The sequence below is a fragment of the Apteryx rowi genome, unplaced genomic scaffold (assembly GCF_003343035.1).
Source record: "Apteryx rowi isolate R43461 unplaced genomic scaffold, aptRow1 scaffold_106, whole genome shotgun sequence".
In the NCBI taxonomy this organism is placed as follows: domain Eukaryota; kingdom Metazoa; phylum Chordata; class Aves; order Apterygiformes; family Apterygidae; genus Apteryx; species Apteryx rowi.
This window is the reverse complement of record NW_020447264.1, coordinates 85,857-102,396: the sequence shown is the minus strand read 5'-3', so window position 1 is coordinate 102,396 and position 16,540 is coordinate 85,857. Positions and strand designations below refer to the sequence as shown.

Below are 16,540 nucleotides of genomic sequence, written 5' to 3'. Positions count from 1 at the left end.
GAGGGGGACATGAGGGAGATTTGAGGCTGGATGTGAGGGGGACGTGAGGGGAGATGTGAGGTGGATGTGAGGGGGAGGTGAGGGGAGATGTGAGGGGGGACGTGAGGGGGTACGTGGTGGGGCAACAAGCGGTATGTTGGCCCAGATGTTAGTGGGATGTCAGCACAGGTTTTAGGGTGACGTGCGGGGATGTTATTCCGGATACGTGCCAGGCAGGCCGGGAGGTGGTGCACTGCCCTTTTCCACATCACCCCTGGAAATGCAACGGGTGCAGCCCCGGGGTCCTGCGTCTTCCGAATCAACCTGGCTGCAGTTGGGAGTCTTTACTGCAGCCCCATGTAACAGCCTTGGGTGCCTCCAGCCTCCCTGTGGTGTCTCCACTCCCCAAGCACATTGCACACTGCCGTGGAAAGGCAGGGGAGCGTGGCAGGAGAAGGGGGGTCTCGGGAATACAAGCCATGGGTTGGTGCAAGCCACCCTCATTTTCCCCTGGGAAACTTCCCTGCCTCCCCTCCTGATGCGCCCTCCATACCCCAGGAACGTGGACCGGCCAGAGCTGTGCCAGATCTCTCTCTACGACTTCCAGAAGTTCCTGCTGCATGACCAGAAGGTGGGTGCCCACGCGACCCTCCATGTCCGAGGTCTTCGCAGCACAGTGTCATCCCCAGAGGGGTCACCTCTGCCCAGCTGTGGCTCCTTCCTGCCCCTAAGCCTCACAGCTGCTTGCACCACCTGGCCATGCATCCCAGCGCTAAGCACCCAGCCGCAGCATGCAGACGCATTCCCAGTGCTTAACCCAAATCTCCCCACCCAGGCCAGGCTGTAATTTCTCATTCTGTCCCAGGGAACAGTTTATTCCTTTCTAATTTGAGACTTCCTTTTCCCAGTTATCAGGCTCTCTCCCAGCCTCCTCGAACAATCCCATTCCTTGTAGGGAACTAGCAGCATCTCCAACACTGGTTTCAAAGGAAAACATTTTTTATTAGAAAACTGCAGTTTGTCTCACTCTGGCATTTCCCCTGGCAAGTGCCACACCTTGGGGAAAGATTGCAGCCAGCACTGGGTCCCCGCAGACCAGGGATAGGGGCCGGGAAAAATGGGCTGGTTTCAACAGGGTAGGACCCCAACAGCACCCGTGCAGGAGAGGGTGCTGCTGGCCACGTGAACGGATCTGCCCCTGGCATGGGTCGTGGCTGAGCACAAGGCCAGCAGCCTGGGGACGCAATGGGGTAGCACTGCTAGGTACAGAGCAGCCCTGCCTGGAGCCCTGGGGCCAAAGAGATCTGCCAGCACATGGCAGTGGTGATCTGTCCTCAGGCAGTGGGGGGCAGGACATGTTAGAGATCCAGTTGGGTCCTAAGCCTTCCGGATCCCTCAGGGATCCTCCTGGCCCAGCCTTACAGGTCTCTTAGGAATCATCCTGGTCCCAATCTTGGAGATCCTTTTAAGATTGAGATCCCTTCTGGACCTGCCTTAGATATCCCTCAGGGATCTTCCTGGCTCCAGTCTTGGGGGTACCTTAGAGATCCCTCCTGGCCCCAACCTTAGAGATCCCTTTGAGATCCTGCTGGTCCCAAACTTAGAGATCTGCTTCAGATCCCTCCTGGCCCCAGCCTTAAAGATCCCTCAGGGATCCTCCTGGCTCTGGCTTTAGAGACCCCTTAGAGATCCCTTCTGGTCCTGCTTTAGAGATCTCTTAGGAATCCCTCCTGGCCCCAGCCTTGGAGAACCCTTGGAGATCCCTCCTGACCCTGGCTTAAGAGATCCCTCAGAGATTCCTCCTGGCCTCAGTCTTGGAGACCCTTGAGGGATCCCTCCCAGACCCAGTCTTGGAAACCCTCCTGCGTTCCCTCACGACCCAGCCACGGAGACCCCAGTAGGATACCCCTTCCTGGCTGCCACATTGCCTCCAGCTCCTCCCAAACCGTGTGGCGCATTTCTGCCCTAGGAGTCCTGGGCCAGCGACGTGGGCACGGTGCGGGACTACATGTGCACCTACCTCAAGGACTGCTCCAGCGAGGCAGCAGACCCCTCCTTCCAGCTGGACGAGGTGTGTGGGCCCCCCGTGGTGACAGCCCCTGCAGGGATCCCCAGCCCCGGTGGGCTCTAACCTCTCTGCTTCCTCCCCAGTTCCTTACATACCTCTTCTCCAAGGAGAACATGGTGATGGACTCAAAATATGAGCGCGTGGTGCCTGAGGAGATGAACCACCCCCTCTCCCAGTACTGGATCTCCTCCTCCCACAACACGTAAGCCAGAGGAAGGGCTCGCCTTGGGGACCCCCAGCCTGTCCCCCGGAGCCATCTTCCTAGCGCCCAGCATCTGGGGCCCCACAAGCATCCCCTCGCCCCCAGGCCGTCCCCATTGACCTCAGTGCTTGCGTGGAGCCTCCCTGCTTTTACCCCTGGCAAAGGCAGCCCACTGACGGCTCCTCTTGCTCCTCTACAGGTACCTGACGGGGGACCAGTTCTCCAGCGAGTCCTCCCTGGAGGCATACGCCCGCTGCCTCCGCATGGGCTGCCGCTGCATCGAGCGTGAGTGACCCCATCCCTGCTGGGCATCTCAATTGCTGGGACCCCGTGGCAATGGTGAACCCCCCCCCTCCCCCCAGCACCCAGCAGCACATCAGACAGACTGTCCCCCAGGCACATCCCGTGGCACCGGGGTGGGAGTGGCCTTCCTGCATCCCCCGGGGGCCCAAAAGCATCCTCCACGGTGCACGGAGCAGTGCATGGCGCATCTGCATGATGGAAGAGGGGGCCAGGAACAAGGTTAGGAAGTGGGGTKGGAGACCAGCACACATTAACTATGGTGTCCCCCCACTCAGTGGACTGCTGGGATGGCCCAGATGACCTGCCCATCATCTATCATGGCCACACGCTCACTTCGAAGATCAAGTTCCTGGATGTCCTGCACACCATCAAGGAGCATGCGTTCGTCACCTCCGAGTAAGAGCTCCCAGTCCCTGCACCAATCCCACTCCGAGCTCCCAGGCTGTGCTCACCGCACAATGCCCCCAAATCTGGTCCATGCAGGAGAATATTGCACAAATTCCCCTCTACTTCTTCTGCCTGTGGCCCAGCCAACAGCTCCCCATTTGCTCCCTCAGGCTCTGGCTCAGCCCTGCAGGGAGTGCAGGTGAGCTGACGCTCTGAGCCACCTTTCCTGCCTGCTTCCTCCAGGTTCCCCATCATCCTCTCCATCGAAGACCACTGCAGCATCGTCCAGCAGAGGAACATGGCCTCCCACTTCAAGAAGGTCTTTGGGGACATGTTGCTCACCAAGCCAGTGGACATCAACGCCGATGAGCTGCCGTCACCCACGCAGCTCAAGAAGAAGATCCTTATCAAGGTGCAGAGCCTGGCACCTCCCTGAAGCTCCTCTTTCCTTGCAGGAGCGGGAGGGGCAAGGACAACATTGGGCTGAAAGGGATGGGGATTTCCCCAAATCCCTCCATACCCAAATAATAGGATGCTAGGGATCTGTCTGTGCAAGGAGAGACCTGCGGGGCTTGGGAACAGGTGCTCCAGGACCCCCTGGCACATTGCAGGTGGTGGTGATAGTGCAGAAGTACRCAGGAGATGGGCACCACGATGCAAACAGCCATGGGGGGATCTGCAGGGCTCCACCTTCACTTCCCAAGCATCGCTTTGAGAGCTGGGAGCTTGGCGAGTGCCACGGAGTGATGGGGTGACCGTCCCCCTTGCTGAGCTCCTCTCTCTGGGTTCTTTCCCCAGCACAAGAAGCTGGTTGAAGGGAATCTGTACGAGGAGGTCTCCACGGCCAGCTACTCCGAGAACGACATCAGCAACTCCATCAAAAATGGCATCCTCTACCTCGAAGACCCCATTGATCATGTAAGAACCTTTCCTGCTGAGGGCCTTGGTCAGGGGTGAGTGGGGTCAGTCGGATGGAGACGCAGGACCTGCTGGTATGGGAGAGCATCGGGGTTTGGAACAGGCATGGGGCACGTGCTCTACTACGCCGTTGCCATTGCATGGGAGATGTGGGCAGGAATGGGGACCTCAAAGCCCCGTGCCTCCCTGCCACTCTCATCCCTGCCCCGGTGACGCTCTTTCTCTTTCCCAGACCTGGAGCCCACATTATTTTGTCCTGACGAGCAACAAGATCTACTACTCGGAGGAGACATCCCGCTACCAGTTCAATGAGGACGAGGAAGAGGTGGAGCAGAAGGAGGTGCGTGCCGGGCAGGCGCGCGACCTTCTGGGGGGCATTTGGGGAGTCCGAGGGTCTCCACGGGGAGGGGGAGAGGTTCGCGATGCCCCAGCTGATACCGGCTGCTCTGCCCCGCGGTTCAGGGGGACGCTAACCCCCCGGTGTCTCTGGCGGCTCACAGGAGTTCAACAACAACGAGCTGCACTTCACGGAGAAGTGGTTCCAYGGGAAGCTGGGAGGGGGCCGCGACGGGCGGCAGATCGCCGAGAAGCTGCTGCACGAGTACTGCACCGAGACAGGTGGCAAGGATGGCACCTTCCTCGTGCGGGAGAGCGAGACCTTTGTGGGCGACTACACCCTCTCCTTCTGGTAGGAGCTCCAGCCTGGTGGCCACGCCATCCTCTTTCCAGCGCGTACGCCCCAGACGGTCCGCGTCTCTGCCATCTGGGGAGGACGGTGGGCTCAGACCTTCCCCAGGAGTCCGCCAGTCTGGGCGTCCCTCTGGGTGATCGGGGGCTGCCTTCCAGCAAATTCCCAGTTCAGAGGCAGAAGTTATGACCAGTAAGAGGTCTTGGGACAAACGCTGGGTTTTTGCACGGCGTGCGGCACCTTGCACAGCGGTGCCCTGACCCGGATTGGACCCGAGAGCTGCACAGCACATGCCTAATACTGATCCTTGTAAATAATATTTGGATTATTGCCGTCTCCCCTCATTCGAGAGGGGCAGGCTCTGGCCTGCAGAAAGTAGAGATGTGAGATGATGTGATGGRGTGCAGACACCCAGCTCCTCAGGAGCTCCGGGCGCTCAGCACCACCGCAGCCCGTTGAGTGGCTGCCAGGGAGGGTCTCAGCCCTGCCCTCGAAGCATCTTAACCTGCGCCCCCAGACCATCTCCCGTCTTTGCTCTAGACCAATCCGTCTCCCRCGGGCTTCTCCCTGCTGTTCAAGCACTCGCAGCGCCCAGACGCCAACGCTCCCTGTCGCGGCACACGCGGGGGGACAGGAGGGGCTGTGGGGGGGAGGCATCTCCCCTGAGACCTGGGATGCAGGCGTGGGCACCAGCCAACCCCTGTGGCTTCCCCTCATTGCACCCCRGCACTGTTACTACCGCCTACTTCCCCTCCTGGCAGGAGATCCAACCGCGTCCAGCACTGCCGGATCCACTCGCGGCAGGAAGCCGGCACCACCAAATTCTACCTGACGGACAACCTGGTCTTCGACAGCCTCTACAGCCTCATCTGCCACTACCGGGAGGTGCCGCTCCGCTGCAACGAGTTTGAGATGCGCCTCACCGACCCCGTGCCCCAGCCCAATGCCCACGAGAGCAAAGAGTGAGGGTGATCCCTTGCCCCATCCTCCCAGTCCTCCGGCCCTGCTGCCCTCCTCCTGCTTCACCGCTTCTCCTCGCCTGCTTTCCCTGTGCCTGGCTCCGGCATTGCCCCGTGGCAGAGTCGGTGTTGGGTGAGGGATGCTCTCCTGGGCGTAGGGGTGGTGGCATCAGCCCACCGCCCTCTTGCTCTCCCCTGGCCAGGTGGTACCACGCCAACCTGACGCGCCTGCAGGCCGAGCACATGCTGATGAGGGTCCCGCGGGATGGAGCCTTCCTGGTGCGCAAGCGCAGCGAACCCAACTCTTATGCCATCTCCTTCCGGTGAGTGCGGCCTCCCCCGGCTCCAGTGGTGGTAAAGGTGCATCTTCACGGCGGTCAGCCACATTCCCCGCGACCTGCTGCCATCCTGGCCGCATCCTGCATTAATTTACCACCGGAGCAGGGCTGGCGGCGAGGACGGGGTGATTGCGTCGCCTCCCACCCTGGCCCAGGCCTCCCCTCTCACCATGGCCCCAATGAGCCAGAGTCCCACACCATCCTCACGTCCGCCCCCGGCTCTCTTGGCACCAGGGCGGAGGGGAAGATCAAGCACTGCCGCATCCAGCAGGAAGGTCGGCTCTTCATGCTGGGCAGCTCGGCCGAGTTCGAGAGCCTCGTGGACCTCGTGAGCTACTACGAGAAGCACCCGCTCTACCGCAAGATGAAGCTGCGCTACCCCATCAACGAGGAGACCCTGGAGAAGATGGGCACCACCGTGAGTGTTCCCGGCAGCAGGGATGGCAGCTTCAGGCTTCAGCAGGGCTGTGCAAACTGTTACAGCAAGCTGGCTGAACCTGTGCAGCACAGGCACTGTGCCGCAGGCAATCCGGCCCTGTCACGAGCTTCCTCGGAATGGGAAGGTCTCTGCTCCAGCCTCCTAGAGGGCTGTTGCCAATGCTGCACCAGGGCAGCCGTGTTGAGGCTTGGAAAACGCCAGGATGGAGACCTGGGGACCCAACCCCGGGCTGCAGCTCCCTCCTGGCGAAGGAGATTTGCTGCAAGTCCAACCCAACCCGGCCAAGCTGCAGTCTGCAGCCGTTGCTCTGGGTTATATCATCTGCCCCAGCCACAAAGAGTTTGGCTCCATCACCTTTGTAATTCCCCTCCAATTATTCGGAAAGAGCTATTAGCTGCCCCTCAGCTGGATGCAGCAGCATCCCCTTGTAGTCCCCTGCCCATCCTGGCAACCGAGCGGCCAGGTGACCCCACTCGGGCATCTCTCCTTGCAGGAGCTGGACTACGGAGCCCTGTACGAGGTGCGGACCCCTCACTTCTACGTGGAGGCCAACAAGATGCCGATGGCCAGGGTAAGAGGCTGGGCCAGCTTCCCCAGGAGGCACAGAGCAGTGGGACATGGTGATTCCGGCACTGGAGCTGGAGCTCCCCGGCTTCCCCCTCCCCAAACCGTGGGCCTGAAAAGCTGCGGCGTTTCACTGCTTTGCCACAGCGTCTTTCTTACTTTGGGACCCCATGTGGCCCAAAGCTGTTTGGCCTAATCCATACCCTCTGCCCAGCACAGACCGGATAAAGCCCTGAGCGACCCATGCTGGTCTCAGAGCTGAGCTGCTTTGAGCAGGACATTGAACTAAGGCCCTCCCGAGGTCCCTTCCAACCTGAATTATCCTGTGATCATATGATCCCACAACCCTATGCTGCTGTACTTTAAACTTCTCTTTGCAGCAGACCAGCTCTCAGGCTAAGACCAAACACGGGAAGGCTTAACCCAAAGAGTTTTTTCCCAGGAATTTCTCAAGAYAAATCCCTTTAGTGCAACAAGAGAAGCCATTCGGGAACTTAAAAGTAGAAACCACTTTGCGCTGGTGCAGCCAAACGTGTTAACCACAGGGTCAGTACCCAGCAGTGACGGTGGCCGTCCGACTTGTGCCTGGAGCGGTCGCTCAAGCTGCTCTTGGTGGCACGGGGGCTTTTCGGCATGTGCTGCAGGTCCCCTCAGCAGAGCTGGGACACAAGAGCTCGCAGGACATGGCCTTGCTCTCCTCCACCATGAGGCTAGAGGTGCAGCAGATACATGGGGCTTCCCAGAGCAGCCCCCATGGCCCTGCCATGCGGCTCTCCCTGAGGACACCGCACGGGAACGCCAGAACTCCCCACCCTTCACCCCGTCTAACGTCTCAATATTGGCGTGGGCTATTTTGGGGCATCATTTGGATCTAGGAACGCTAAGCCTGGGTAGCGAGGGTACCCATGTGCAAATGTCAGGGCTCGAGGAGCCAGGCTCAGCGGGGAACACTACCACCGGCCCTGGGCAGTGTCCCCAAGCCAGGGACACCTGAGGGACAAGCAGTGACACCCGTGTTTCTCTCCCCTGCGGCCCAGTGCACAGTGAAGGCCCTCTATGACTACAAAGCCCAGCGGGAGGATGAGCTGTCGTTCTGCAAGCAGGCCATCATCCACAACGTGGACAAGCAGGACGGCGGCTGGTAAGCCCGCTCCCCATGGCCCAGGGCAGCCTCCGTGTCCAGTGCCATCACAGCGTGGCTTGTTTGCCAGCCCAGGGCTGGTGGGAGCMTCCCGGCGTGGGATTTTGCCGGTTACCGAGTGGGCACAAGTATCAGGTGGCCCCTCACGTTCCCCGCCGGGTGGGCTGGAAGCAGAGCAGAGACGCTGCTGCGGGATGGGGCCAGCGCCGCCGTTTGCAGGGTGCAGCCGGGAGAAGTCCACCCTGAGCTGCGCCGGGGCCAAAGCTCTGGGATAGCAGCTCCAACGGCATGCTGCACCCCTGGGGTTCCCTCGCCCAAACCCGGTGGGGCGCGGGGGCTGTGGGCRCTGTCCCACGCCACAGCGGCTGCACGGGCGGTGGGTGTTACTGCGACAGGTTTTAACTGCCTCCTTTTCTGTCCCTCCCCTCTCCGAATGTTCCCTGACGTTGCATGCAGTGTTAACACCCCCGCCCCCCCCCGAATCGGTCCGCTTGCCTTGATCCTCTCACCCCTTCTAGGTGGCGGGGGGACTACGGAGGCAAGAAGCAGCTGTGGTTCCCGGCCAACTACGTGGAGGAGATCGTGAACACGCAGGCGCAGGAGCAGGATGAAGCTGTGAGTGGGACGTCCCCGTGCTGGCTCCACGCGCGCGCCTGGAGTCGAGTCTGCTTGAGTGTGGATCCTTGTCCAGAGTCCGGGGATGCTCCCGCCTCTGGACACAGAGCAAAGCCCACGGAGAGGCTCGGCCCTCGTCCATAAGGGCTGCTGCGTTCGAATGGGCAGAGGGTGTTTTCTTGGCTTTTGCTGAGACTTGGCAAAGCCCGGGGAGGCTTTGGGGTTGGGGAGGCTGCTAAAGCGAGCGGCACAAAGTCAGCTAGCGATGGGCYCCACGCAACAACCTTTCACCGCTCCCTCTTCCTTCCTCTCTCGCAGTCGTCGGAAAACAGCCCCCTGGGGAACTTCCTGAAGGGCTTCATCGACGTGCCGTCCTGCCACGTAGGTGAGTGTCTCTGCTGCGTCCCCACGGAGGGAACAGGAGCGTTCAGGGAAAGCTGAAGTTCGATGCAATGAGCTGAGGCTCTTGAAACTCACCACACATCCGGGTCCAGCCAGCTGCAGAGCTGCTGTCGACCTGCAGATACCATCAGCTCCCAGGTGGCAGATGCTCTGGCCAAGCTGGACAAAGGTCGCAGCCAGGGAAGGACTGAACACCACTGCCCTCGCTCCGGCTGGGGAGTGGGAAGCAGCCTCACGCTCAGCAGGGGAAAAACAGGGCTGAATTTGGAAGGATTCGGCCAAAGTGACCCATTCTGTAACGTCCAAACAGTTTKGGTTCAGTTTGGGGGATATTTAGCCCTGCAAGACAGGACAGCTGGAAGGAAAAATGCATTTCAACACAAAAAGCTGAAACTCTTAATTACAAAAACAGCMGAACAGAGCATTTCTGGTTGCTGCTTTCATTTCCAGAGATTTTTCAGCGATTCCCTGGAGTTTAGGGGGAAGTTCGGATCCCCTCTCCCCAGTTGTATTTCTTGGTGACTTCCAGTTTCAGGCGGGAACATCCCTACAGCTTGCCAGCTGCTGGCGGGAGGTCCCGGGCAGGGCAGGCTGRCGGTCGCGGGCACTCAGCCTCTGCTCTGCCTTGCGTTGCAGGCGGCATCGCGGCAGGCGAGGCCAAGATTTGCACACTCCGCCCTGCACCCTCGGTGAAGATTTGCCCCCGGCAAACGCCCGTGCCCATCTGCCGCCCCCAAAGTCCGGCTGCAGGGCTAGAGCAGGCGAGAGGGGCCGAGGCAGGCGTCAGCCGGGGTGCAGGGGGTGCACCCGGGAACCCGCGGTCCCCAGCGTGCTCCTATCCCATGCTTTGCCGTGGGCCAAGCAGGACCGCTGAGGTTTCGTTTGCTCCACACAGCTGTCCGTTAGGAATCTCTTCAAGTAAAGCCCCCTCTGATGTCCTTATAGTTATCTCCAAAGACGGGAGGAGCTCCAAACCATTTGTCTTCACCATCCATTCCCAGCAGATGTCCCACGCAGCCCAGTCACTGGACGTGGCCGCAGACACGCAGGAGGAGCTCAGCGAGTGGGTGGCCAAGATCCGGGAGGCCACGCAGAACGCCGATGCCAGGGTGAGGGGTGCTGCGGGCCGGGCAACACTCCAGGTGCCACAGGACCTGGAGAGGCTGAGCACCACCCRCTCCCTGGCAGGGAGGAAGGAGGCTCAGCCTTCCCATGGGATCACGAGCCYGGCAGCACGTATCCCAGCACCCCGCCGAGTTGGCCCTGGTTGCGGCGAGGGGTGAAATCCTGGGTGTAGAGCTGGTTATCGCTGCCTTGCCTTTTGGTGCAGCCCCTCCGAATTTTGCCAAGCAGGAGGGGATCCTGAGKGCTGGTCCTCGATGTCTCTGCAGACCATGGGGCAAAATAAGGGTTGCGTTTTGGTGGATGGTCCCGCGCCATCATCTGCAGAGCATCCCCACAGTGGGAGCCTGGGGGGAGACTGGGGCACAGCGGGGCAATAGTTTTAGCTCCTGTTTTCCCTTGTGCAGATGCAAGAGGGGAAGATCATGGAGCGGAGGAAGAAGATTGCGCTGGAGCTCTCCGAGCTCGTCGTTTATTGCCGCCCAGTGCCGTTCGATGAAGACAGTAAGAGCCGGGGTGGGGGGGTGATGGTATCATCAGGGAAAGAGCTGGGCAGGCAGGGAACTGGGTGGTCACAACAGGTCTGAGGGGCATCACCTTTTGTCCCCTGCCTCACCACTGCCCCCACATGCCCCCAGGGCAGAAGTTGAGGAGCTCCAGGCCACCAGCCCAGCCCAAAAGCCCCGCAGCCTCCCACTGACAGCCGCCCTTTGCACTTCCAGAGATCGGCACAGACAAGGCATGCTACCGGGACATGTCCTCCTTCCCGGAGACCAAAGCAGAGAAGTACGCCAACCGCAGCAAGGGCAAGAAGTTCCTGCARTACAACCGGCGCCAGCTCAGTCGCATCTACCCCAAAGGCCAGCGCTTGGATTCCTCCAACTACGACCCGCTGCCCATGTGGATCTGCGGCAGCCAGCTTGTGGCCCTCAACTTCCAGACCCCTGGTAAATCCTGCTCCTTGGGTGGCTGGTGGGCTCGCCCTTGCAGGTCATCCCATTTTCCCCATCCCTGGTGGCTCTCCCACCTGGTCCCGCTGCTGGATGTGGCTTGGATGCTCTATCCAGCCCTTGTCTCCATCCTGATGGGGACATCCTCGCTCAATGCTTGGATGCTTCATGTGATACCCGGCTGCATCCCTTCTCCTACCTGGGGTTGGGGGCTCTCTATGGGGGGGTTGCCCAGGGCAGGACCTTCTTCCCGAGGACCTCGGGGGAACCCTGAGCCCCATGGCTCAGAGCTGCTCTGTCCCCACGGCTGTCAGACAAGCCGATGCAGCTGAACCAGGCGCTGTTCATGCTYGGAGGCCGCAGCGGCTACGTCCTGCAGCCCGACATCATGAGGGATGAGACGTTTGACCCCTTCGACAAGAACAGCCTGAAGATCGTGGAGCCCATCACAGTGCAGCTGCAGGCAAGTGGGGGCCAGTGGCGTGGGGGAGGACAAGCAGAGAACAGGCGACTCGCCAGCACCCCGAGGTGTTCACCATCGGTGCCATGCTGATGGGGGGCTTTCTTCTTCCTCAGTCTTGGGTCAATTGGGGTGATTTTACATGCTTCAGCCCCATATTTGCTAGTGGGATGTGCTCTGATCTCTGCCATCGCTCCACGGGATTTGTTGTACCGCGACCTCTTAGGTCTGTTGGTTCTTCCCCACGTGCGGCATTGCACGGAGCTGAGCAAATCCTGAGCAAGAGCAAGCTGGAGAATAAAATAGCTGAAAAACAAGCTCTGAACCACGTTACCCCACCTTTGGGTGTTTTTGCTGTTACAGCTAGGACAGGCTAGTCCGTAGTCATCTGACCCCTGAGCAAGTCACGGAGAAAACAAGTTTCATAAATAATTTTGCAGACATGGCTAAAATCAAGCTAAAATTGGTCCAAATTCATACATAGGTCCAAGAAGGCCTGGTGAGGCTTATTAGGCCATAAAGGGTTGAGCCATAGGGCTGCTCCAGGAGTCCTTCCTAGTCCACAGGGCCAGGGCAGCTGGACCTCAGCCTCTTCCTCCTCCTCCTCTTCCTCCTCCCCCAGATCCTTGGCGCCCGGCACCTGCCCAAGAATGGGAGGAGCATCGTGTGCCCCTTCGTGGAGGTGGAGGTGTGCGGCTCCGAGTACGACAACAGCAAGAACAAGACGGACGTTGTAGGTGAGGGTCCGTGTAGGCGATGCACCTAGCGGGTCCTTTCACCCTGGGACCAGGCAGGGAGGTGGCAGGGTCCCCTCACGCCTTGGCACTGGTTACCACTGGGATGTCCGGAGAGCCCGGGCCCTGTGGTTCTGGGAAGCAGCCACCCCTAAACATGACTTTTGGGGTCCCAGCTAGGAAATGTGGTTTAACGGGGCTGGGGTTTCCAGAGGACAGAGGGGGAAAGGCGTCTCCCACTAACGACAAGCAGCTGGGGGAGCTCAGGTCACATGCCACCCACACGGACACCCACGTGCTCCGTGCTCTGATCCCTGCCTGCTCTGTCCTCACCCACCAGCCGACAACGGTTTCAACCCCGTGTGGCTCTTCAAGCAGTTTGTCTTCGACATCAACAACCCCGAGTTCRCCTTCCTCCGCTTCGTGGTGTACGAGGAGGACATGTTCAGCGACCCTAACTTTTTGGCACAAGCCACCTTTCCCGTCAAGGGCCTCAAAACAGGTATGGTCCCTCCATCCCCGCTGGGTGKCCACCTGAAATTCAGCCCCTTGGGGGCCAGCTCTGGGGATGGCGATGCGCTCGTGGCCCACAGCAACAGCCATGCCGAGGGGACGGGACCATGTCGCAACAACTGCAATGTCACGTCCAGGTTATCGGTCGGTGCCGCTGAAGAACAGCTACACAGAGGACCTGGAGCTCGCCGCCCTCCTCATCCACATTGAGATCATCAACGCCAAGGTGGGTGCCCTGTGGCCCATGACATCCCCTGGACTCCCCACATCCCCTCTGCTCCCTCACCGGCTTAACCCAGAGCTCCCTGTGCGGGACAGTGTCCAACCTCGTGCCTCAGTTTCCCCTCCTGGAAGGGGAGAGCAGGGTCCTGGGTGCCCACACCAGTCCCATGAGCCTCATGTCCTTGTTTTGGAGCAGGAGGAAGATGAGGAGAACCTGTACTCGTCCATTCAGCAGCTGCGCGACCGCGCCAGCGAGCTCTCCAGCCAGGTCTCCAGCTACGAGCGCACCAACAACTGCGACTCCCGCTACCAGCAGCGCCTCGACGAGCTGCGGGCGGCCCAGGAGCGGCTCATGGAGCTCACCGAAGTGCGCAACCGCAAGTGAGTCCCCCCGCCGTGCTGGCCCCAGCGCTCACCCTTGCCCTCAGCCCCCGGTTTGGCCCCCGCGGCCGGCAGAGAGGTCGCTAACGCCACCTCTCCGCCCCACACCAGGTTGATGGAGAAGAAGAAGAGGGATCGGCAGATGGTCAGCAAACGCAACTGAGCCAGCTGGGGCTCTCCAGGCCCCGCGGTCAGGGTGTCTCGCCTGCACAAGCCCTGGCCGGTGCCACCAGCTGGTTGCGGACATACCCTTGCCTGTCGCCCGTGTCCCCCCCACGCCCAGAGCTGGTGCTGGCCAGGACTCAGACCGCAGGGACAGCCCCCTGCCACCTCCTCTCCCGCCACGAATTGATGGCGAGAGGGTGGGATGGCCAGACCTGGTGCCCCCCGAGCCGCACTCGCGCTGGCCCGGCTCCAGCCACCATCGACACAACCCGGTGCTCAAGGGTGCCAGCACCGCTAGGTCCTGGGGCTGGATGATACCAGCAAAGGGGGGTCAAAAATCTCCAATYTGGGGAGAAGAGGGGGCTTTGCGTAGGTCTATGATGTTTCTCCGTCACCGCAGYAGGCAGGGATGGAGGCACGGCAGCGAGGCAGGAGGAGGGAAGCTCCGCTTCGCCCCCGTATAACTCCCTGCCTCCTCTCGCCTCGCTCCCCGGCAGGGCTTGGGCCGCAGCACCCAGGGGCGGCTGCGGCTCGGTGCTCCCGCAGGGCCAGGCGGGACGTTGGCCGTGGTCCCTGCACCCGGGAGCCGGCCGGGGCGGACACAGCGGGGGGCTCGAGGGCTGCCCCAAGCAAGCACAGGGCGAGAGGAGCGCGGGGCCCCGCTCACCCCGCTGCCGCCCCGTCCCCTCTTCGCTCATCCCTGCGACGGCAAAGGCGTCCCCAGCCCCAGCTTCCCCCGGAACGGGGGGGGTAATACCAGCCCCCCAACCCGATGGAGAAACTGAGACATGGAAAAAGTCTCCCGGTGCGAAACYGGCCCAGGAAGGAGCAGGACCGGCCACCCCACGTCCTGCGCCCTCCCTCCCCAACTGGACCCGTCCTGCGCGCTTGGGCTGGACCCGCACCGTCCTCCCCACCACGGGCCGGGGTTGGGGACGGGAGAGGGGGCACCGCTCGCTCCGAGCCTCCAGTCCCGCTGGGACAGAGACGCGGGGGACGGCACGGCTCGGGGGGTACCAGCGGAAAGGGGAGCATTTCACCCCCCAGAACGGGGCCCCCGCTATAAATACCTGTATTTTCTTCTTTTATTCAGTGTGTACATACGGYGCGCGGAGGGGTCTGTTACCAGCCGCAGTATTAGGGCGCGGGGGAACCCCGAAATATCCCGGGGTCCCCCAGGCCAAACGGCGAGGGAACGAGGGATAGGGGCACCCTGCGGGGAGGGTGCCGGGAGACCGGGTGCCCTGAGCAGGCAGGGGGCAAACGTGGGCGACGAAGCAGCCCCCCATCTCCGGGAGGGTCAGAGGCTGAGGGACAGGGACGTCCCCAAGGTGACGCCGCGGGGCAGCGGCAGAGCCAAGGCCCTCGGGACGGGGCCGGATCCTGACAGCGCCCCGCTCCCTGAAGGTAAGTCCGGCTATTTTGGCTCAAGCGAGGGGGCAGCTGGGGGCGTTTTTTTAGGCGATTCGAGAGCGAACAAAACCCTGCCGAGGAATTTTGTTGGAGCCCGAGAAGGACCCGGCACAAAGGGCGAGAAAAGCCCCCCAGGACTGGGATTTCCCTGGAGGGAGGCGGGTGCAAACCCTGCTGCCGGCCGAGGTCCCCGCCGCCGGCAATCGTCCCCTCCRGGGAAGTCGCATCCGGCCGGACACCAGCCTAGGTCCCCGGCGCTGTGACGCTCCTGAGAGGGACCCAGGATGTCTCCACGAGCCRGATCCAGCCCAGGGATAACCATTAAAGCGAGCGGAGGTTGTGCCGCTTATCCCCGGGCTGAGCTTGCGCCTCGGGGTGCCACAGGCGCCTGGGCGAGAGGGCAAGGACCAGGCGGCACGGTGGCATCTCGGGGTGTCCCCCGAGGTGAGGGCGCCCCGTCGGGGGGATCCGTGTATTCTTTGTATGAAAATAAATCTATTTAGCCAATATTTATACACAGGCGCCTTGGTCTGATTTCCCCGAGCTCGCGGCGCCACTTTGTCCCCGGCRCTGGGCTCAAAGCTCAGCCGCGGGAGATGTCCCCAGGCCAGATGATGTCCCCAGGCTGGTGGCTCATGGACTGGCTAGACCCAGTCCCCTGACCTGGCGTGTCACCCTCGTCCCTGCTGTCAATGCCACCAGGTCCACCTGGCCACCACGGTGGAATAACAGGTGGGGAAGCACTGTGAGGAGAGCCGTCTCCATCCCTTTTTGTCACGAGGAGGGACATAAGTGTTGTCCCCAGTGACCCATGTCACAGCAGCGGTGGTGGTGGCTGGCCCAGCAGGACCCATGTGGCACATGGTTTTGGGCTGGGATTCGCATGCTTTCCCAACCTGCTGCCACCCAGGCCAGAGGGGACACAGGACACAGGCCATGGGGACACATGGCTGTGGGGATGTAGGACATGACACAGGACCATGGGGACACAGTGCCACAGGGCATGGAGATGTGGGGACACAGGGATACAGACCCAGGACGTGGGGACAGAGGGCATTGGGGGCAGCAGGGTACAGGGACATGGGGACAAAGGCGTGTGCCAGACACGGGGATACAGGGCCATGGGGATGTAGAAAATGTGGTCACAGCAGACAGGACAGGGGACACAGAGCCATGGAGATACAGGACATGGGGACACAGGCCATGGGGACATGGGGACATAAGCCATGGGGACACAGAACACAGGCCATGGTGACATGGGCCGTGGGGACACAGGATGGATGACATGGGCTATAGGGACATGGGACACAGGTCATGTGACCCAGCCCACAGGGACATGGGACATGGGGACACAGGGTGGATGACATGGGCCATAGGGACATGAGCCACAGTGACATGGGACACAGGCCGTGGGACGTGGCCCACAGGGACCCGGGACATGGCTGCGGGGACACAGGACATGGGGACCCAGGACATGGCCATGGGGACACAGGACATGGGACTTGGGGACCCAGCACCCGGACCATGGGGACATGGGGCACAGGACAGAGGCCACAGGGACATGGGGACAGGTGCCC

At 61.3% G+C, this 16,540-nt stretch overlaps 1 protein-coding gene across 1 annotated transcript in view; it reads left to right on the top strand.

Annotated features, from left to right (window-relative positions):
• Positions 1-15,419, top strand: part of LOC112967901 (1-phosphatidylinositol 4,5-bisphosphate phosphodiesterase gamma-1-like) — a 26,647-nt gene extending 11,228 nt beyond the window's left edge. The window contains exons 8-32 of the mRNA XM_026069558.1: positions 538-610; positions 1,949-2,050; positions 2,131-2,249; positions 2,449-2,534; positions 2,828-2,948; positions 3,183-3,351; positions 3,738-3,857; positions 4,090-4,197; positions 4,358-4,545; positions 5,307-5,507; positions 5,708-5,827; positions 6,077-6,260; positions 6,775-6,852; positions 7,883-7,986; positions 8,505-8,601; positions 8,920-8,986; positions 9,949-10,112; positions 10,533-10,629; positions 10,848-11,072; positions 11,390-11,538; positions 12,158-12,272; positions 12,610-12,771; positions 12,920-13,008; positions 13,201-13,385; positions 13,497-15,419. Coding sequence (XP_025925343.1) covers positions 538-610; positions 1,949-2,050; positions 2,131-2,249; positions 2,449-2,534; positions 2,828-2,948; positions 3,183-3,351; positions 3,738-3,857; positions 4,090-4,197; positions 4,358-4,545; positions 5,307-5,507; positions 5,708-5,827; positions 6,077-6,260; positions 6,775-6,852; positions 7,883-7,986; positions 8,505-8,601; positions 8,920-8,986; positions 9,949-10,112; positions 10,533-10,629; positions 10,848-11,072; positions 11,390-11,538; positions 12,158-12,272; positions 12,610-12,771; positions 12,920-13,008; positions 13,201-13,385; positions 13,497-13,548 — 3,175 coding nt within the window. The 3' untranslated portion in view covers positions 13,549-15,419. The remainder of the gene's footprint in view (positions 1-537; positions 611-1,948; positions 2,051-2,130; positions 2,250-2,448; positions 2,535-2,827; positions 2,949-3,182; positions 3,352-3,737; positions 3,858-4,089; positions 4,198-4,357; positions 4,546-5,306; positions 5,508-5,707; positions 5,828-6,076; positions 6,261-6,774; positions 6,853-7,882; positions 7,987-8,504; positions 8,602-8,919; positions 8,987-9,948; positions 10,113-10,532; positions 10,630-10,847; positions 11,073-11,389; positions 11,539-12,157; positions 12,273-12,609; positions 12,772-12,919; positions 13,009-13,200; positions 13,386-13,496) is intronic.
• The last annotated feature ends 1,121 nt before the right edge of the window (positions 15,420-16,540 follow it).